Source organism: Chinchilla lanigera, unplaced genomic scaffold (assembly GCF_000276665.1).
Source record: "Chinchilla lanigera isolate Chin_1 unplaced genomic scaffold, ChiLan1.0 scaffold00034, whole genome shotgun sequence".
Lineage (NCBI taxonomy): Eukaryota > Metazoa > Chordata > Mammalia > Rodentia > Chinchillidae > Chinchilla > Chinchilla lanigera.
The window spans coordinates 18,957,414-18,980,381 of record NW_004955435.1 but is presented as its reverse complement, the minus strand read 5'-3'; the positions used below and the strand labels follow the sequence as shown (position 1 = coordinate 18,980,381).

At 43.2% G+C, this 22,968-nt stretch overlaps 1 protein-coding gene across 1 annotated transcript in view; it reads left to right on the top strand.

Moving 5' to 3' along the window:
• Nucleotides 1–22,968, top strand: part of Casq2 (calsequestrin 2 (cardiac muscle)) — a 54,053-nt gene that overhangs the window by 15,646 nt on the left and 15,439 nt on the right. The window contains exons 3-7 of the mRNA XM_005389033.2: nt 2,387–2,487; nt 4,506–4,617; nt 8,922–8,995; nt 15,353–15,483; nt 16,868–16,913. Of these exons, the coding sequence (XP_005389090.1) occupies nt 2,387–2,487; nt 4,506–4,617; nt 8,922–8,995; nt 15,353–15,483; nt 16,868–16,913 (464 nt within the window). The remainder of the gene's footprint in view (nt 1–2,386; nt 2,488–4,505; nt 4,618–8,921; nt 8,996–15,352; nt 15,484–16,867; nt 16,914–22,968) is intronic.

The following is a 22,968-nucleotide window of genomic DNA, read 5'->3' as shown; positions in this document are numbered from 1 at the left end:
ACTCATGTGCTGGCTATTTGGCTTTTTCTGCATGACTAGTGAAGGATGGCTATTAAAAAAATAGGAAGAGGTTATAAAACAGGACCTTTGAAAAGAGGTTAATTGAATTTGCAGTAGTAAGCACAGAAAAAAAATAAGTTCAGTGGCACTTCAATAAATACTTCCAGGTATATGGAAGTTTATTTCTCTAGAAATTTACAAATGACTATTTTCTAGGAGCTCAGCCTTTTAAAAATTATTTAAATTGTAGGAGACAATTTAGATATAGGAAGAACTCATGGCTGTAAAATGATAATGACTTGTTAAGCATGCCTGGGGTGTCTCTGTCCCTGAAGACATATTAAGGAATATTATTTTTCCTCCTTGAGCATGGGAACAAAGTATATTAAACTCTTTTCCTACAGTCAAAAGCAATTTAATGAGTTCTCTCCTCTCCCACAGCTGACTGATCCCCATTCATCTCCCTTTCCATTGTTTTAACAAATATGTTGTATTCTGGAGACTTTTCAGTACACTTAGAAAAAAGTGCTAGTGTTCTGGCAATATATAAATCTAGGGAGGACAAACTGTGCAGGAACTGATAAAAGTGAATTAGTAAAGGACATGATGGGGCTTAATATATATAAATAAAATTCTCTCCAAGTTCAGCTTAGAAGGGAAGATTGCATAGTTCAATGGTAGAGCACTTGGCTAGCATTATAAAGCCCTGGGCTCAACCCGCAGTACTTCAACAAACAAACAAGCTGAGTTCGGAGGAACTGAGGGAAGTTCTCAGGCTGCTGGACCCTTGGGGTTTATAGGACCTAGTTTTATTTGGGAATCTGCTCCCTCATCTTCATCCCCTCTCCCATTTGCCTTAACAGTTTGGCTTCCATCAGGCTGTGCCTGAGCTACTTTAATAGCCTCCAAACTGGCTGTTCTCAGTACAAAATCTAGCATCAGGACACTGGCTGATGTCCCTTCACTCGGGTACCTTTAGAGGTCGGCCATCATCAGCTTCAAGAATACCTCATGGTGCTCCTTTGAGTTTACAAACAGTGTGCCAGGGCCTCCTTAGGTAAGGCCTGAGACAGACAGCAAGTGGGAGTCCAGCTTTCCTGTCCCTGGAGGGCCTGCAGAAGAGTTCCTTTGGAGAAAGCATTCTCCCACTAATAGTTTGGAAACAATTCATCTAAGGAATTAAAGGGGATGTGCGGTTGGAATAAGTTCTGGCCTCAGCTATTTAACATTCTTGAGGGAAAATGCAGTTTTCCACTAAGTATTTGTTAACGTATACAGCATTACACTAAGGGTGCTGGAGGGTAGCAGAGGAGAAGATGGAACCTTCCCTTGCAGTACCTATCAGCTAACAGGGTAAAGAGGATGTGTGTGATTCTGCTAGAACAGGAATACAAGCTATTCAGTGCAGCCACATACATTTAGGGGGCGCTGATCAATTTGTCTAGGCTCTGTGCAAGGCACAGATACCGACAAAACAATGATCCTACCCTCACAGGATGAGCACTGTTAGATGAGTGCCTACAGACTGATGATGGCATGAGCTCACTGAAGCTGGATTAACCATAGGGAAAATGAGCCATAAGCTGAGTCCCAAAAGAACTAACCAAGACAAGGTGAGACGGAAATCACTCCAGTTTTTCAGAACAAGGAGAACATGAGCGTGCGCGTGCACGCACGCGCGCGCGCGCACACACACACACACACTTCTTTTTTTTTTTTTCCGGTACCAGGAATTGAACTCAAGACCTCATGCTTGCCAGGCAGGAGCTGTGCCACTGAGCTATATCCTCTGCCCATGTATATATATTGTATACACCCTTTTATATCAGCATGTGAGCAAGAAGCAAAGGGGTTACACAAGGGACTAGGGATCAGTTCTCAAAGGACTATGGGTCAAGCCAAGGATGAATGGAAGTAACAGAGTTGGCACTAGATGTTGGAGGGACTTGAGTGCCTGGTTAAGGAGTCAGATGCGCAGTGGGTATTCAAATTTTTTGATGAGGAGAATAACATGGGTTCAGCAGTAGTTTTGGAAAACTAAAGCAGTGGTAGGTGGAAAATAAATTTTTCTTTCAAATTAAAATCCGGGTGAGGGGCTGGGGATTTAGCTCAGAGTCACAGCACTTACCTGGCAAGCATAACGTCATGAGTTCGATTCCAGGTACTGGAAAAAAAAACAAAAAAACAAAACAAAACAAAACAGAACAAAACCCTAAAATCCGGCTGAAATTGTTAATTCTTATTTCAGTTTTAATGTCTATTTGCAGAACCCTTCAAAAGTATTGTTTTGACAGAACCTGTCCTTAGGTTAATCCAGCTCCACTGATCCTGACCCCACAGTCACTCAGAGTGATTTTTTGTCCTTGGGCTTTTTTGTTTCTTCCAGGTTTTGTTGAGGAAGGAAGCCTCTATGTGCTTAAGGGTGACCGCACAATTGAGTTTGATGGCGAGTTTGCAGCTGATGTCCTGGTGGAGTTTCTCTTGGATGTAAGCATTTTATACAGTGTCCCTGTATGGAGATATCTGGACTCAAATACAGGGGGAGGTGAAGTCCCAGAGGAAGAACAGAAAGCTGGAAATTCTGATGTGGTCTAAGACAGGTTTTTTAGCCTTCGCAAAAGACTAAACAGTGCCCATATCACAGTGTTATCTACCTTTTCTGGGAGCTGACCTCTAAGTCACCCCAAATACTGATTATTAGTGACCTGTGGGTCACAGATCTGGACCATGTAGTAGTTAAATGCTAATTCCTTTACTAGTTATACCCCAGTGCTCACTGAAATTTCCTTGGCTTGCTCCAGGGCTGCTGGTGAGGAGTTGGCAGTGCAGACACAAGGGGGATAACAAGTCACACAGAGAGGAGGAATCACTCAATGAGTCACCCTGAGATAGCCTCAAAGCAGCATAAAAAACAGGCAGAGCTACAGAGTACCCCCAAATCACTCACTTTCAGCCATGAAGAGACCACACGCAGACCTATACATTCAGATGAATGGAGGAAACACCAAAAGAGTTTTATTCATAGATAAATCAAACTTTCAGTAATATATGTGAAGTTAAATGCTTTGGAACACATGCTTCACACAAAGAACTTGCTGTTGAACATCCATACAGATCATTCCTTATCTACCAGCCTGTACCCAGTGGCCTACTGCTTTCCCTCTACAACCTCAAAAGCCAGAGAAAAGATCAGAAGTGAGCTGAAGACCACCATCTATAAAACAAAATGTGACCATAGCCTCTGCTTGGCTCTCTCTTTGGCCTATCCTGGCAAGACCTGAAAACCTTAAAAAAAGCAGCATCCTAACTCCAGGCTAACATGGCACTGCCTCAACTTCCCCAGCTAGGAGACTTTGGGAATGAGACTCTAGCCACTTTAAACAATGAACAGTGTGATTGACCCACATAAATGGTAGAGTTACAATTTTGACTTATCAAATTGCAGCTCTGGCACTGTAAATCACAAATAATTATGTTTTGAGTGTGTGGCCTTTGTCCTCAAGCTGCGTCTGCCCATGTTAGCTTTAAGATGGTCAGAAGCAGGTGATGTATCACACTGATTCATCCATATCCAGTGAGAGAGGGAAAACCCCAAATATGGCTTCAAACCAGTGCTCTTTAAGGGTCAAGAAGAACATATGCTTCAGCAAATTTAACCCATTGGACCAGAGTTGGGCGAACTGCCCATTCCTGAATCAGTAAGTGACAATAGAGGTTATGAAAACAATCTATTTGTCCACCAATGGATACATAAAGAAAATGTAGTCCAATAAAATATTATCCAACTTTTATAAAAGAAATTTTGTAATTTATGACAATATGCATGGAACTGGAGAACAACATGTGTAATAAGCCAGGCACAGAAAGACAAATGCATGTTTCTACTTATACATAGAACCCAAAACAATTGAACTGAAAAAGAAGCAGAGAGTAGAATGGTGGGTACCAGAGACTGGGGTAGGGTAGGACATGGGGTAATGATGACCAAATGGTGTAGAGCTGTAGTCAGACGGAAGGAATACAGGCTTTTTTCCCCTTTGAGATACCTTGAATGATGTGGAGAATACAGCAATTAACATATTATACACTCCACAACTGCTAAGAGAGTAAATTTCAAATGTTCTCATAACAAAATTTATAAGTATTTGGGATAATGGATATTTAAATAGTTTGACTTAATTATTCCACAGAGTATTCATAATTCATAACATCATTTTATAACCCATTAGTGAAAACAGTTATTATTTGTCAATTTACAATTAAAAATAAAGAAAACACTAGCAAAAAATTTTTGCTTCAGATCAACCATCCCATCCCTTGAGTTAAGATCAATTCCTCCGATAGCACAGCTGCTGTACTTCCTGGGACAGAGTGGGATGGATGGTCAGGGTCCAAGCCATGAAAATCCACTACAATTTCCCCTCCAAGAGGTCTATTTCCTCACCGCAGAGGGAAAGGTTATCTTATCTGAACACATTTGTGAGCATGTGTGTGTGGGATTTCAGCTGATTGAAGACCCAGTGGAGATCATCAACAGCAAACTGGAGGTCCAGGCCTTTGAACGCATTGAGGACCAGATCAAGCTCATTGGCTTTTTCAAGAGTGAGGACTCAGAATGTAAGTTGTCTGTCAACCCCGCCTGGCAGTAGAAGGCTAGATTCCCAAGGAGCACTGTTAGATTATCCCAACAGAAGGTGGGCCTTCAGCATTTCATTTGCTAGGGGGAGTAGTGGTTGGAATCCTTCGGTATCCTGTGCAATAGGATACATGCAGAAATTGTGGAAAACAGGTCACTGGGCTAAAAAAAGGCTAAATTTAGGCCAGGTGCTCTGGCCTTACAATGGTGTGTGTGTGTGTGTGTGTGTGTGTGTTCTATAGACAAGAGAAGAACCTTTCTTCCACCTCCCCGCCTGCCCACATCCATGATGGAGTCGCCTCTAAATAGGGTCCTCAGTAGGCTGCCAAAGTGCATCGGCAGCTCCTGCAGTCACCAGCTGGAGAACTTCTGTCACTGGAAAACATCAGAAGAACATTTGGGTGGGGATAGGCCTAGATGCTAAGAATACGGCAAATTGCTAGCTGAGCCCATCACTGACCACCAGGCTGCCTGCCATTACCAACCGCACTCTTGGGCATAGTCCCTCTGCCGGCTTTGTGGCCAAGGTTTGGGTGGGTACAGACCTACCATAGCATCACCACCCTGGTCAGGGATGGGAGGGGCTGAGTGGATGTCAGGGAGAGGGGCCAGGAAAGGCAGCTACTGGAGTACATTAAAAAAACAGCTTTGGTGGCCTGGTCCAGTGAGTTAAGCCTTGTTCTTGTGTGTCAGCCTTTAAGAGAGGGAAGGTGGCAGAAAGCACGGGCATAACTGTCGGAATCTGGGAGCATTGGTACAAGCAGGAGGCGCAAATACGGGCTGCATATGACTACTTCTAGAAATCCCAAAATATTTTGAAGTTTTGTCGAACTGTTTCTTTACCCAGTCTGCCCGCTAACATCCTTAGCCACTGCAGGAACACCCCACCTGTTCGCTCTCCCTCTTGCCCCAGTATAACCGTCTTCTCATTTGCTTCACTGAAGCCTCCATTCCCAGTGCTTAAGGTGAGTGTATTAGGGGCGGTGCTGGCCAGGGCGTTTTGCCCCTGTTCTGTCTGGACCAGTGCTGGCTGTTCCAGTGAGTGCCTTCTGTCCTGCCCCCACTGTATCCTTTGCATATGGAGAATTTCATGCTCACAACAAGCCCGTGAAGTAGTTATCACTGTTGCCTGCAATTTAATGATGATCAGAGGATACAGCACAAAGTTTTACTAACTCACCTATTATCACACAGCTAGCAAATGGTGATCACCATTTAAAGTCCAAGAATCTGACTTTAAAGTTCACACATGAAGCGTGGTAATGCTTGTAGGCATAAAGTGAGCCTCAGCTGGAAGGGAATTGGACTTAGTGAAAAGTTTTTTGTTTTTTTTTTTTTACTTTGTATTATATAAGAATAAAATATAACAAATATTATATTATAAAAATTCAAACAAATACTTGTAGATTTTGAATAAGAATCTTGACTCTGCTTCCAAGAACCCAGTTTTTTGATATTAGGTGTTATGCCTGGGCTTATACAATTCCTGAGCAAGGTTCTGAGTGATGAGCTCTTTAAAATCTTGTTAGTCATCATTAACCACATGTATATATGGTTGTGGCATATGAATAGGCAATTTATTTTGATGGATTGAACCCAGGGCCTCATGCGTGCTAGGGAAGCCCTCTATCACTGAAGGACATCTCCAGCCCCTCGGCTCTTTATGTTTTACTAAGGAATATTCTTTTCTTGCCACTAGATATAACTCAGGTAATTCAATCTCTCAATTTCCCTTCAAGGGTATGAACATATCTTTGTTTCACCACTATGATTTTTCCTTGACAAGTAATACTCAGATTCCTTGTGGTAATGCGACTAGATTGAAAATCTAATGAAGCATTTTTATATCTTATTATATGTAAAATAAAACAAGGCATTCCTTAGAAATAAGCAGATATTAATCTACTGATCTTACTAATTATTCTTAAAATCTGAAATAATAACATTAATAGTGAACCATTTTAACTTTCCTTTTAGAGTTGAACTTTCTTGCTCTTAAATTAATAAATCTTGTCTGTACATTGCATACATCACATGGTTCTTTCAACTTTGAATGAAGTGCATTCAGGTGCTAAGTAAAGCCCCAGAGTTTTGGAGGCCAAAAATTGTCTTTCAAAATGAAAATCATTCCAAATTTATTTTCCAATCCACTTCTTAGATAAACTCCTTATAAAACTGTCTTTGGATAGGGAAAGGGCTTCTGAAGCTGCTTCTTCCCTGAGAGCTACAGGAAAAGGGGTTATGCAGGCTTACAAGTTGTTGGTCACCTTTTTATGACAACCTTTTATGTGGAATTCAAATTCCTATGGAAAACTTTATATGACAGAGCTTTTAATAAATATTTGAATAAATATCAATTGATCTCAAGATTTTCACAGAGAACTTCATGTAAATGCGGTTGCAGCCATACCACCAGTACACAAATCAGGCAGTTTTTCCAGTCTACTGTGATGTGTTCATCTGCTTCTTTGATGGTTTCATCCCCAACAACTCCCTTTGGTTCTTCTTTGTAAGATAAGTATTACTCCAAGCATTTCTCCTCAGGGTGTCTAGCTGGTGCTACTAACCACTGAGTCTGATATACTAAATACAGCCTGGAAAATTCTGAGGGAGAGGGAAGGGAGTGGGAAAAGCCTAATCTTTAGTAAGTGAGAAGGGTAGGAGTTGAGAGTTGAGGATTACTCAACACTATAGAGCAGACAACAAGACCAGGTACCCTGGAAAACAGCTGCTGTTATGGTGAGGCTAAAGGTTCAACCACATTTCAAACTACCAACCCGGAGAGTCACCTTGCTCCATCCTCTGTCTTAAAAATGATGCAGACAGGACCCCTGGGAGAAGACCCAGAGGACTAGGCTGCTCTTCCGTCCGGACAGGAGATCGTGGAAGTGACAAAGGATTGATCGGGAATATGGGGGAGAGGGACAGCAACCTTGATGATGCCCACCGCTGCCTGGACATAGCTTGAGCTGCCCCGCTGCCGCAGCTTCTCTCTCCTCATTCTTCAAATGCCCGCACCTGTCTTTTTTCCATCTATCCGTCCTACCCCAGCTATCATGTACCTGACATTTTTCCTGACTTTTTATTACTTTTATGGAATGAGTTTGGATGAGTACATATGATCAGCAGGTACCAGTGTTTTTGTAAATTTTCAACCCCTGTGTCCTATGCTTGTTGCTGTCACTTCTTTTAGAGCAACTATCACACTGCATTGTGATTCTTTTAAGAGCCCAAAGCCCTCTATGGGATGAGAGCATTCAGAGATCTGTATCTTTGTCTTATTCGTCTTGGTCTCCCCTGAGGCAGCATTATTCTAAAATAACATTTTACAGAACCCTGAAAGATTCTTCATGGTCCCAGAATTCTAGCAAAAGCTTATACTTTTTTTTTTTTTTTTTGTACCGGGAATCGAACTCAGTACCTTGCGCTTGCCAGGCAGGCACTTGTATATCCCCGGCAAAGCTTATACTTCTGATAGGTAAGAGATGCAGAATGTGGAAAAAAGTTGATCTTATTAGAATAAATTGCAGGCTCAATGATGCTTGGAATTGTAGAATTTATGCAGAATCACCAGAACCACCATAATCACCATTACCATCACCCACACTTCCAAAGTTTGAATATGGCTATTTTGCCAAGTACAACAATTGCCTACATAGAACAAAGTGCAGCATCCCCACGGTGACATGGTTTCAGGCCTACCTTGGCAGCTTAGACTAGAGTGTGATATCAGACAGTCAAGCACAGGCTTGATGAAATTCAAATGATTCCCAAAAAATCAGAGAAAAGAAAGGAAAGAAAACTAGGACTCACCAACGGGGGTAGTCATGACAAGGAGCTTAAAATTCTTCTGTGATGTCAATTTTGGCTACAGTCCCTTTACCTGAATGAATGTTCTTACTTGGGTTAATTTATATACTATACTACAGTCTCGAGAGGTTACATTCATAAGAGCAGTAAGTTTGAGTAGAAGGACTTTCTGTTTCGATATAGAGTTTCACATGTCTTTGTTTTCCTCCTTGTCTTTTTCACTTCTCTTGTTTTCTGCTTTCCAAAGTCATAAAAGTGTGGTGAAGACGTCTTTTGGATGATTGACTGCCAATCAATTCAGACCCCTTGGTGGAAGCCATGGCTTTCAGTAGTACTAAGCAGTTAGCTATCTAAATAATACCTGCTAAATAATTACTAAATCAGGATTAATTGGCTTCCTCCTCTCTATATGTCATTTAAAAAGAGAAGTCTGCTGTGCACCTCTTAAAATTTTTGTCATTTTTTTTCCTGCTAGATTATAAAGCTTTCGAAGAGGCAGCTGAACATTTCCAGCCTTACATCAAGTTCTTTGCCACCTTTGACAAAGGTGTAAGTACCTGTGAAACCCTAATGTAAATACTGTTGTAGGCATAAAGGATTAAAGTTTGAACTTTCTACCTCTTGTTCTTTTCTTTGAACAACATTAACCCTCCTCCTTTATCTTTTTCTCTGGAGGTATTAGAATGAGAGCTGAATGAAAACATTTTTAAAAGGATATAGGGAAACCTCTCAAAGTATACAAAGAAAAATGACAGCCCACCTTTAAGCTCCTATACCCCAAGAACAAGAAACTTGTGTGCCCAGAGTATGGCGGTCCACTGTTCCCTTTTTCCTCTCCCTTTCTGGGCGTGCGCCTTTCCCCTTCCTCTGTGATGGGGTGGGAAATTGAACGGGGAGGAACACTGCCTATCTGAAGCCATTGAGCTTTGGAAAGTTACTTCTGGGAGAAGTTGTTGATATACCTTTATACGACCCAGTTGGTCCTCTTCTCTGAGTGTGACAAGTGATCTTATATACCAAAGAACAGCAGAGACTAAGAGACCTTGAACCTACGGGTGATCTATTTGGAGTCTAGGCAGCCGAGTGCTCCCCTCCAAGTCCTGTTATTACTAACACGACCACCGTTTATTAAGTGCTTTCTATGTGTTGGGCACAGTTGGATATAAAGGCAACTCTCCATATCTGTGGAGCTCCATCTCCACTGGTTGCATAATTTGAGGAAGGAAAATAACTACAAACAATTAAGTCTGCAGTAAACACGTTCAAACCTTTTTCTTGTCATTATTCCCTAAACAGTTTAATAAACACTTACATAACATTTATATCATATTGGGTATTGTGAGTAACACAGAAATGGTTTAAAGCATATGTAGGAGGCATGTAGCTTATATGCAAACACCACATCATTTTTAGTACGGGACTTCCGCATTCAAGGGAATTCTGGAATCAATTCCCCACGCATACCAAGGGATGACTTTGTTGTGTCTTTATTATCCCTACTCCTGCAAACAACTTTGACAGGTAAAAACTCCCACTTCTCATATGAGGAAACAAACTTACAAAGATTAAATAATATACAAGGTCTCCAGTGAACTGATGGTAGCCCTGAGATCCCAATCTATGCCCCAAACTCTGCCTCTGTACTATGACATTAGATAGAACACCCTATGCCTGCCCTTGAGGGTCAGGGTGCACAAACACACAACAGAAATAACACATACAACCACATACATCACATACACACATCACAGTACAGATAACACACACTCCCAACTGAAAAACAAAATTATTATATTTGATAGAACAAATGAATCTAAGACAAACTAACCCTTTAATCAAATACAAGTCAAAGTTCATCAGAAAATGGCCTCCTGAGGATTAAGGCAGTTGGTGAGCAGTGCTTGTGGCTTTTATTCTGGGATGAGTTCAGATATTTTAGAAAAATAAGAGAGGTTAACAGATGTAGGAATAAGAAAGGGCCCAATGAAAATAAATCACATTTGATTCATATGTGTGTGTGTTTGTGTGTGTGTACAACTATTTCTGTGGCTATGGGCACTGTCCTCAAGCCTATGATACAAAAAAAAGTCTATAATCTAAGTAACAGAATAGAAGTTTGAAATAAATTTACCCTAGTTGGCTGGATTTTAGAGTTGGGAGAGATCTTGAGCAAGAACATCAAAATACTAATAATTATCCTTACTAAGTACTTATGTGGCAGACTGTGTCCTGAGGGCTTTATGCAGGCTTTCTCATTCCATCCCTTCAGCAAATCCATAAGAGAAAGATTAGGCTCTTATTCCTCAGGGGAAGCTGAGGCACTGAGAGATCAAGTGATTTGCCGTGGTCACAGAGCAACAGTAAAGCTGGGTGTAGTCTCAGGCTGACCTAATTTCAAAGTCAGTGCTGGGTGCTACCATGCCCCAGAGAAAGGAGCAGTATAGATTAAATCCCCAGTTGGTGTTTGGTGCATATAAACATTCAGAAAATATCAGCTAGCTAGAAGAATGGTTGTGATTAATAAGAAAAGAGTCATCTAGGCCCAAGATGATGGGAGGTTGGACAAGGATATTAGAGAAGAGGAGCCTACACTGAAGCCTGTGCTGGATTCGTCACCGGCATTTGGTTCACATGGGCTAGGTGTGGCTGAAGGCTTGCTGGCCTGAATGGAGGGAGTGAGGCAAACGAGCCTGGCCAAGCAACAAAACCTCAGTTTTCAGATGGGTGGTTTGATTCCGAGTTCGGGGAAGTATTTGTTCTCAGAAGTGCCTGAGAGTCCAACTAGATGGTTTCATGTCTGTGGCCTCTGAAGAAGGTGAGGTCAGGCTATAATTAAAAATTTTGAAAGCTGCTTTACGAAAAACTCTGAAAGGCACTGAGTCATAAGTGCCGCTGTTCCTGTAGCCTGGTGGCATTTCATGACACTTAAAAAAGAGTTGCGTTCTCTCTACCTTCATATGGATCGTGAAGGTTACTGCTCTAGGAGCCCTCAGACGCCTACTGGGACTTGCACACCTCATGGTGGGAGGGCCAGCGCCCAGAGGGAGATGGTGAGGTCCAGAAGGCGTGGTTGCACCCTCAATAACATCCAGCAGAGGGTGCTAGAGCAGAAGGACAGAGCAATGAGTGTCAGGAGGTGGCTGAAAGGACCTGTTCGTACAACACACTCTAGGGAACCTCAAAGGGACTGAGAGATGGTTGGTAGAGGTTTGAGAAAAGGAGACGCAAGGGCTGAGGAAGCAGTCACACAGTGACAGAGATGAAAAAAACAAATGGTAGAAGTTGATGTGACAAGAGGACTTGGTCACTGATGGGATGAAGGAGCGAAAGAAGAACCCCAAATAAGGTTAAGATTGAAAATCTCAGTTTCAAGACAGCAAAGACTGGGAAGCTACCGAAAACATTAAGAAATCTAGGAAGAAGAGACTATTGAAGAACATCAGAGGAAGTTATGAATCCTACTTTTTACAAATTAGGAAAACATTCGGCTAGAGGTGTCTTCCATCCATCAATTCGCTCACTCACTCACTCAGTTGATGAGTATTTGCTGCGTATTTCTTCAGGGCTGGGCGCTCTTCCAGGTGTCGGGGATACAAACTACGTTGAACGAAACAGGTTCTTACCCTTGTAAAATTTAGAGTTAGTATGGGGGAGAAGATGGGATGAGAGAAAGTGAGGTAAGCAAACCAATAACTACATCATGAATTGGAGAACTGTAAAAAGGTGAGATGTCAAAGCTTCCAACATAGATTTGGAAGTCAGTAATTGCCAACCACTTTTAATACTGGTATCCTTGGGGAGCTTTTAAAAGCTTCGTTCTGGGGGCTCACTCCTAAAAATTTAGATTTTTTTAGGGTTGTGATAAGGTCTAAAAAGCTCCTTTAAAAAAGACTTCCTAGGCAATTCCATAGGGTGGGGGACAGATTTGGGACCTAATCTACTGATCCTGCTCCTAAATCAAGGCACATGAAGGCTCAATCCCTCTGAGAACCAGCTGGAACAAGACAGGGCTGGGGGCCAAGGATGGCACCCCCTCTGCCACGCCTGGCAGCCTGAAAAATGTCAGTTCTAACGATCCCACATCACTTTGCTCCTTTCTCTGCCTGGGACCAGTGAAATGAAAAGTTGTTATCTCTTTTTGATCAGACTGCAGCCCAAAGGGAGCTGTGATAAACTAAGAGTTGAAGCATAATGTCCATCCAGAAGGTTTAAGTTCATTCTGAGCTGCTTTTCGTTGGTAATATCTGAACTGGCTTGCTAGCGTGCAGAAAAGACACCTGTATCAAAATGCATGCATATGCAAGTATTAAGAAAAGAGCCACTGTACTTGTAGCTTTCTTGTCTTTGCAGATATCTATCTTAACTAGTAAAGAACAAGAAAGCATGGAGAAGCTCATTTTTTATGGGTCTATTCAGCTTTTAATAGTATAATGTATTCTTATTTAATCTCAATATCCATGAAACACAGCTGTTCCTAGAACAGTGCCTTAGATACAGAAGGCCCCACTAACTACTTATTAATGAAATGCATGAATAAATGCTCTAGACAGCAGATCTCCTGCGGTCTTCACCATCCAAGACATAATTACACGACTGTAAAAAAGGCGTCCTCTGAGATACAAGGTGATCCAGAGGGTTGGTGGGGAGAAAGTGGAGAACCACTGGACAAGTGTACTCGGGTTTTCCAAGACTTAAATTTTAGGACACGACAATCCAATTTGCTGTTTATAGATTTAACACTCAGACTCAGACACTGGGATTCAGGGACCACCACCACCATAAGTGCATGCATGCACACTCACGCACATGCACATACATGCACATGCCAAGCACAGACATGAAGCACAGGCACACCAGTGCTGCTTGCCTTGATAGTACTGATTAGCTCTCTCTCGGGAGGTCTTATTATTGCAGAAGAATTGATGAGAACATATTACAAGAAGGACAAGGAAACATCTTACTAAAACATGTACCTCATATCACAGGGACATGCATATTTTCCTTTCTTTAGACTGTTAAGGAGGAGGTAATTTTCAAGTCTAAAGAATGTGGAAATACAGACAAACTGGAGGTTTGGCATGCTTCACTGACTACTACTACTCTGCCCCTCCAGATATATGATCTTGATGAATTGCTTGCCCCAATGGTGCCTCGGTAAAATAAATATACTAACAGTTCTTACTCCAAACAACCAAAATGAGAATTAAATAATTTACCCTAAACATTTTGCAGTAGTAAGCACTCCGTGTATTCGCTATTATTGCTGTTTTGTTCATGTAGTCACTTCCCGTTTTGTAGCAGCACGGGTTCCTGGTTCCTAGAAGAGTAAATGAACTCTAACAGGCCAGAGGACAACGTCATATTCTCCTTAAGCCCAGCTTTGGAAAGACTTGTGTGCAAACCTCGGTGCTTGCTGTATGCTTGCTTCCCTCCACCCTCCCACCTTCTTGCCTCCTCACCCCACAATCCATGGAGCAGGCATCTCAGAGAAGGGGAGAACCAGTAAGAAGAACCCCACACTTGCCTTTCTTAAAATCAACATGACAATAAAGTCTCCTTTGAGGGGTTGTAGCTCTTAATAGGGCCTATTTTCTTTAACTCTGGGCAAGATGCTGGAATTTCTTTCTCTTAAGTACTGTAAGAAATGTCTTTTAGAATATAGTGACCTGGAATTAATAGCAATTGATGACAAACGCCATCTGGGCTCAAGTGTTTCCACAGAATGGGCCTCATTGTGTAAGGTCTTGCATAACGCACAGGTTCCCCCCTCCCCCATTAGTCACAGCCCCTGGGTCACTGGGTCGCTGTGCTGCAGTTACCACCACAGGGCTTGGCTCCTAGGCAATGCGCCTGCCGTGTCAAGGGAACCACTGTTCATGCCTGTGCTTTCTTGGACTACAGCTCCAAGCGAAAGAATGGCATTTGGTTTTCTCTTGAGCACTGCACATTCCAGGCCTCTCAAATCATGTCACAAAAGGAGGTCCTGAGTTCAGTGGCTTTGCAGGCAAACACAGCAACCATTCTGCCTTGACAACAGACTGACATGTGGCCACTTTAATCAAGAGCGAAAATGTCTTCCGGGCTATGGGCTGCTTCCCTGAGGTTTTATCTGTTATTTGGTTTTATCTGTTTCTATCTACTTTAATCAAGACAGAAATTGTCTTCCAGGCTCTGGGCTGGTTCCCCAGGGGCTTTTATCTGTTGTACAGTGAGCCGCCCATCCTGGCTCATTGGGAACTATCCAGATTTTAGCACTGAAAGTTCCACATCCTGGGAAACACCTCTGCCATGAGCAAGGCAGGCTAGCTGGTCACCTTACAGCTGTTAACAAGTTGGGAAGTTCCCAGAACCTGACAAACCACCAAGCAGTGTGGAACCGACAGGTTGAACCCCAGGGCCTGTACTTCAACCTGAACAGTAATTAGGATTTATGAGCTGATCAAGTGCAGATTAATGGACTGACTTCCAGGTCTGCGTACCTGTGTGCTTTAGAGGTTTCCACCAATGCCTTGTTCCATCAAAATGGCTCAATTAAATCCACACAACATGTCCCACTGGTATTTACTTCCTCCTCCAGCCCCAGCAAATATAGCAGGATGATGATGAGGGTAGAACGACCCTCCCCTTTCATTCCAGCTGTTCTCTGCCCCTGCTTGCCCATCATTTGTCAGAGAGGTCTTTCCATGCTGTCTCTGTTTCTGTCTGTCTGTCTGTCTGTCTCCTTTCATCATGGAAAGAGACCGGTCTAACCCAGGACATAGATGATGAATTCTTGGTACTTTAACGTTAAGTTAAACTATCTATGTACTCTGCGTCTTTGCCAGAGAGCCCTCACACTTCTGGTGGATGTGCAACACATTACTACTCTAGACTAGCACTCAGTCTGTTGTCTCATTGTTGTTACAGGTTGCAAAGAAGTTATCCTTAAAGATGAATGAAGTTGACTTCTATGAGCCATTCATGGATGAGCCCACTGCCATCCCCAACAAACCTTACACGGAAGAGGAGCTCGTGGAGTTTGTGAAGGAACACCAAAGGTGCCTGAGAGGGCATGTGGGGAAGGGAATCTGGGACCCGGTGAATGGGAAAGAGCCTCTCAGTGCTAATAATTCAGATCCACCAAGTGGAGCAACTTAAAGTACCCCAGGCAGAATATCGATCACTGATACATGGCAGTTATCACTTGCAAGTAGCATTAGACTACCTCTGCCCGCTCAGCAAATCTCCTCAAAGCCAGAGTGAGCTGTAAGTAAAATTCCATACTAGTGATGATAGCAATTTAGGAGAAAGCTTCCTGTATGTCAAGCACCATGCCGGGCACCTTATAGGAGCTACTTTATTTCATCTCCAATCTCATGGGGCAATATTATTTTAAAGATCAAGGAATATGACTCAGAATAGTTAAATACCTTAGCCAAAGATGAACATCTATGCACATAATTTCTAGGAGAGGAATATTTGATACTGTTTAGTAGCTTTAGCAGAGATCAGCAAACTTTTTCTCTGAAAGACCAAAGAGTAAATTCAGGTTCTATGGGCCAGATGCCCTCCTCTGCAACTGCTCAACCCTGCTCTTCCAGCACAGAAGTGGCCATAGCCTTTGTGCAAACAAATAGGATGGCTGTGTCCCAACGCATGTTTATTTACAACAACAAAACATTGACTAAATGGGTCACCAGCTGTACTCCGCTGATACGTTCTCCAGGAACAAACATGCGAACACGTACCACGGCAGGGAGCTCGCTGCCTTGCCCACCCTCCCTATGTGAACCTAGAACACCATGGTCCCTGTGTGCAGACAGTGCTAATCCCTGCAGAGAAGAAGTACAAGAAGAAACAAATATGAACACGCCTCGCCAACTGAGAGGCAAAGTACTTACCTAGCATGTGCAAGGCCCTAGGTTCAATGCCGAGTACTACAAACAAAAGAGAACAAAAAGCCTCATGGAGGTTGCCAACATTCAGAAATACGTGAAATTATGAGCAAAATATAGGTCCCACTTGCCCCCCCAAAGATCTCTAAGGGGCTTTGATGGATGATCCCCAAGATAAAACAATGGCTGTTCTGGCCTGGAACCAGTTTCCTCCTCTGGGACCTGCTCTGGGCTCTCAGGAATGCTACCTGTCTGTGAAGAGAGAAATGCTTTTTGCCCTAGGAATGAACCAACCCTGTGCCTCCGTTTATAATGGATTTGATTTGCCCTGGATCAAACGAGTCTAGGGACAGGTTCAGTGGTTTGGCTTAGATCTCTCTGGACGCAGCAGAGCAAAGCAGCTCTATCGCCTTAGGGCAGAAATGGGTTTGGGGGCTCTTCAAGCTCTTGGAAGTGAACCAGTAGCTCGTTTACATTTCCCAGGGCAGAGGCTCAGTCTCTGCCGTTGGTGATCCTTACTCAAGGTAGCACCTCCTTTTTTTTTCAGACCCACTCTCCGTCGCTTGAGGCCGGAAGACATGTTTGAAACCTGGGTAAGACTGCGGCGAATTCTGTCTTCCTTGCAGGGACAAACATATCTCCAAGAGGAGTGCCCTTCTGATGAAGTTCCAAGTCTCAGACTAAGTCTTATTTGGCAGAGCTTGATGTCTAGAGGGGGGAGTACGAGCATCTTTTTCGTTTAAACTCAGCTCTCCGTGGATCCAGGTTAAACCTCTTTGGTACCAGTCCCTGCTCATTCCCTCAGGAACTCCTGGCTTCTGTTCACAGCCCACCAGAGATTAGGGAGACATGCCAGAAGGAGCTCAGGCTACAAACTCATAGTTCAGGGTACAAGGACATATAGTACAGAATGGGCCACCTAGTAACCCTGTGACATACATCAAGACATATAATCTTCCTGAGCTTTAGTTTCCCCATGTAAAATCAGGACTGTTTGTAAGGATAAATGAGATAGAGTTCAGAATGTGATAGGTTCTGCATGGTAGCTCTTTTTTTAAAAAAATCAACTCCAGGCACTGGAAAGTGATGAAGACAGCTTATGCTACAGGCGTGAGTCACAGACAATGTCTCAGGTGGCTCAGACAGTATTTGAAAGAAGGCCTTGGAGACACACCTTCTGTCTCCACCTTAGATTTATACAGAAGTCCGTAGACAGTAAGAACCAGTCTCTGGAGCATCTTCTTACCGAGGCATCCCATGGATCCTTTTGCACAGAACTGACAATAGTGCTACACAGTGATGTAGAACAAGAATCATTTTAGCCCATTTTACATATGGAGAAATTGATGATCATTCAGATTATTATTCAAGGACATATAACTGTTGAACATTAGTTCTTAGGATTTGAATTTTTTTTTTTTCCGGTACCAGGAGTCGAACTCACGACCTCGTGCTTGCCAGGCAGGCGCTGTGCAGATGAGCTAAATCCCCAGCCCCATTAAATTAAGGCCTTTTGTAGACAAATTTCAGGTTCTCTCCAATATATTTCCTTCAAGGGACCATGTCCTCATGGGGTGTCATTTTGGTTGGAGGTACAGGAGAAAGGGACTAAGACAGAACCATTTATTTATGCAGTTCTTTAATTCATAATCTGAAGTGATGAGGGCACAGAACTTGACACTGTTTTGCTGGTTTGTAACTTATTTGGATTTCTGAAGGAGAGCAAACATTTCATAAGACTCTGTAGGACAAATAATTGCGTCTAAGGGTGTGTTTAAGAACAACCAGCACAATAGAAACCTGTTCCCCTAACATTTAAGCCTTTCAGAAAATTAACCTCTGAAAGGTCTTGTTTCTAAATTTAAATATTAATAACAAAAGGGTACATCAATACTTTAACATACTCCTTTTAAAAACTGTTTTCACTTTTTTCTCTAAAATAACTTTAGCTTTACAAAGGTAGTGTAAACAATTCCATTTTTTCTTCACAGATTCCCCAAATGGTAACATTTTTATTACCTTCACTTCCCCTCCCCCATGCATATTTTTTCTGAACTGTTTGAGAGTGAATAGTAGACATCATTTCCTTTTATCCCTGAATACCTCGTGTTTTTCCAGAACAAGAGTTTTCTCTCACAGCCACAGTACTATGATCAAAATCAGGAAATTCACACTAATGTTCCTCAACTCTAATCTAGAGACCTTACCCACACCGCGGTTATCCCACTATTGTCCTTTACTGCAAGAGCAAACCTTCTTCCCAGCCCACCATACCATGCCGCATCTCACACTTGCATTTGGTCATTACTAGGTGTTTTTTTGTTTTTTGTTTTGGTTTCCTTTCATCTTAAACAGGTTGTTGGTCTTTCTGTCTCTCAAAGCAGAAAATACCATTTGCAATTGAGAGCAGTTATTGCTGTTCTATTTTGCCATGTCTCTTTCTCCTTCCTCCTTTTCTTCCCTCCTTTCTTCCTTCTTTCCTTCCTTTGTTCCTTCCTTCCTTCCTACCTTCCTTTCTTCTTAATCCCTAAGAGACAATTCTGTTCCCTAGGCTCCCAGAAGGGAGAGAATGCACACATGCAGGACCCTTCCTTCTCCCAGGACTGTCTTACAGACATCTCAGTGTCACACCCAAGACCATGACCCCCATGGCTGGATAGCCCCTGTCCTCTGAACACACCCCAGGCCTACTGCAAAAATCCTTTTCTCACATCAGAGGCAGATGGTGAGAGAGACCTTTGCTGTTTGCCTTCATTTTTGCTGTCTTTTTACTTAACAAGATAAATTACAGCCTTTGCTATAATATGTGATAGCTCATATTTTTCACATTATTATGTATTCACTTGTTTGCTAACTGGGAAAGGTCATGCATTAAGTTTAGCAAAGTGGAGAAGATGACAACCAGAATGGTTTGCTCTACATCACCCTACTCCACACTGGCCACCTGCCCTCCCCAGAAGCCCTAACCAGGCCATCCAGGCCCTCACCTACATCTCTAAGTTAGGAGGACGGCAAAAGAGGCTCCTCCAGGGCTGCTATTGCCTCAAGAAGGAACAGAGGTGAGCAGGATTCCTGAGGAGCCATTCCCCAGTTCCCCTTCCCATCCACCCATGCCCGCCTTGGGAGGCCCTGCCCCAAAGGATTGGCTGCCGGAACTTAAAGCACAGATTTGTGAAAAGTGACCAATGAATGAACTTAAAAGACTTATCTTCAACATTTGCTTTTTCAGACACTGCAAAATATTTAAGTAAGCCAGGAAAGCTAGCTAGGCTAAAGCAACTATTTACCTTTTTCTCTCCCCTAATTGTGCAGATTTTTAAAAGTAGCAGATCATAACAAAAACATATCACATAAAATTAGTGCCAACAATAATTGCTGTCTGTAAATTCTAGAGCATTTATCTATTTATCTTTGTATTTATTTAGAATATTCAAAAAATATCAAGGTGCTACAGGGTGATCGAGTGCTGGTCTGTCAATGTTCCTTAGATACTCCAAGTGGTTAGCCAGTGTCCTTAGCAACGGCTCCCAAGGGATGGGAGTCAGCAGTTTGTTCTAAAAGAATCCTCCCTGCATTCCCATAGCAAAGTACTTCCAAGATGAGGCTGAAGACTCCTAGACAAGCCTCTAGGCCACTCCATTACACCTGAGTTAGGGGGCCTGCTAGTCTAAACTCAGCTTTTTTCTTCGTGTCTCTTCATTCACCATGAGAACATTCCATAGAGATGAAAAAATAGAGGAAATTATTGGCAATGGTAATGTCTGATTGGCAGGTAATTGATGGTACTAGTGTATTCTTAGCCCTCATATTTTCTAATTTTCTCTGATGATGAGTGCGTAAGATTTTCATGGCCACACTCTTCTTTTGAGTCAAGAGATATTAATAAGAACCTGTTACATTATGCTAATCGTGGCGTTATTGAAGTGAATGTTGCTGACTTGTTCTCAGGACCCCGTGCTTGAGTAGGTGAAGCAGTCTCAACATATGACCCCAGTCCACTATACTCACCGTTGCCACAGCGTGGCACCCAAAAGGCTGCGGAGGGGATCCAGAAGAGGATATTCACTGAAGTAACCCCCAAATCTTTGGGCCTTTTGGGGATCTAGTGCATGCTCACTTTATATACAGGCCTATTTTCAGTCTTTTTCAATTTAAAAGCCACCAATTCAAGTTCACACTTCCTGAAAATCCTCCCAAGGGGCGATCAGTTCCAGATGCTACTGTCGAGGAGTCTGTAGCTCCCCCAAATTCCTATTTGGAAATCCTAGCGCTCAAGGTGTCCTATTCAGAGGTGGGATTTAGAGAGGTGCTCAGGGCATGAGGGCAGAGCCTTCCTGACCTAAGCTTTAGCACCTTCATGAAAGAAGCCCTAGTACCCTCATGAAAGAAGCTCTGTAGAGCCAGCCAGGTCCTTTCACCTGGGGTGACACAGCAGGAAGGCTCCATGTACGAAGCAGAAAGCAGCAGCATCCCCTCATCTAATGCTAAATCACCAGTGCCTGCAGCTTGACTTCCCAAGCCCTGCACCTGGGAAAAACAAACCTGATCACTTTCTCTTGCTTACATGCTGCCCAGTTTATGGTATCTGTTATGGTGGCTAGAACACTGGGCTTTGGGACCCAGTAGAGCTGGCTTGAGTCCTACTTATGTCACTACTAGCTCTATGTCCTTATGTAAATCATTTTGATTTTTTTAAGATTTAAAGATGACTTTCATTAGAGACTTAGAGTGAAGACATTTGCAAAGTAGTTAGACAAAAAGTGGCAGCTGGCAGATACGGTTACCATGTTAATCATCCTTGATATTTGAAGGCCTAATCCCTTCTCTCAGAGCTTGCCATCTAGCTGACGAGGGAAGATTCATGAGATTAAAAAGAGAATTTCAAGGCAGTGTGATCCGAAGGCAAAATCGGTGTCTGGGTAGCAAAGATGTCAAGGCTCAGAGGAGGCCCTCAGCTGGGCCCTGGGCTCACCAGGTCCTGTGGTCAGCAGTGTCCTCCTCCTCATTCATGCTGGGTTCTCATCACGCAGCCCCCTTACAGGCTTGTCACCCATGGATCCTTGCTCCATGAGTTTATTACTGAAATACCTGGCACCTAGCATGCACCAGCTTCTTCACAGGTGTTCAATACAGGTTCGTGCGCTGAATCTGTGAGATGCACGCAGAGAGTGGCTCGGTCCCTTGGCTACAGTTCTCCATCCAGGGACTGCATAGGCCCGGAGAATGACAGGCATATTACGAGCAGCCTCTTAGAAAACGAATATGGATTCTTCATTCTAAAACCAATTTCCAAGCGCGTTCTAGAAGGGCACACAGAAATGAGGCTTGCGTCTCAGAATTAACAGAGCTCACTTCCGACTGATGGCAGGCGACAGAGACACAGGGCTGCCTAATGAGAACTGATCAGGATATTCTGTCCGGCGATAATAGCAAATGTAAAACAGTGAAACTTCAGACTCCCCTTCTGGTTGCTGTCGGATTTGTGTAATAAACTGGCACGCACACACGGATATATCTGTAAAATTCAATTCCCCAGAGTATCTGACTGAGGCAACGTCCACTCTCTTGCTCTTAATAATAATATTTTCTATTGAATCTCTCATAGAAGTTTTGGAGGTTTTATCCATTGTAAAAGCAAAGGAAAAAATTAGCATTTAGATAGGATTGCACCAGCATTAAAATCAATTGAAATGGAAGTGGAGATCAGAGGAGGGTTGAGACTCTGGGACATTTTTTTCCCGTAGGACGATTCTGACATTCAAGGTGCCCAATAAACACTTCTCTACATCCCCTGAAATCAGGGCTCCCTGGGCTCTGCCCCCAGTGCCTCAATCTCTCACATATTCCTGTTCAAGGCTCCTGAGGATCACGTTTCTTGGCAGAGAGGCCCCTCTGAGTGCCTGCTCTCCCTTCTCCAGGAATAATGAATGCCAAAAAGACACAGGCAGGTGGTCATCCCTGTCTAAGGTGTGGACACACGGCATGCCCCTGGCTTGCCTTAGAATTTGAAATACTGTCTCCAGTTTCATTTTTCTTGCCCTGCCCCCACAGCCACTCCCTGTTCTCAGGCCATGGGCCTGAATTCCAGGCTCTCTTCCCCTCAGCAAACTTTAGGTTCAGAGCCGAAAGGACCACAAGGAAAGCACCTGGAGTGCACAGTAACGGAGATGTCCCTTACTTATTCCGTGGGTCCCATGGCCTCAATCAGAAATGTTGTGGAGTCCAGACTTTTGCATGATTCTTGTGTGGACTATAGCCGCATCCAAATGGACCTGGAGGAGCCCTGTCTGCTGCCCATTTGAGGATAACTTCAGGAGCTGTCAGCAGCTGTCCAGTGTTTCCAGAATCTGATCCATCACTGACTTTCTCTCCTGGTGGGGGAATCCCTGCAACAGACTGACATCCCCCAGAGGCCTCCAGACTGCTGCTTGCCCGCGGAGCTCTGATAAACCAGAGTTACATTCTTCTTCATTTTGCTTTTGGCTGCCACTCTTCTGGAATCACCAGACCGCAGGAGCGAGCCCCACTTAGTGCTAGGGTCTTGGGCATAGTTGCTGTTTTCTTGGCTTGTAAACCCATTCGTCTGAGTCCCTGATCAAAATTCCATGCATTCCTGCAAGCTGCTTATCAACGTTCCCTTCCTTTTTT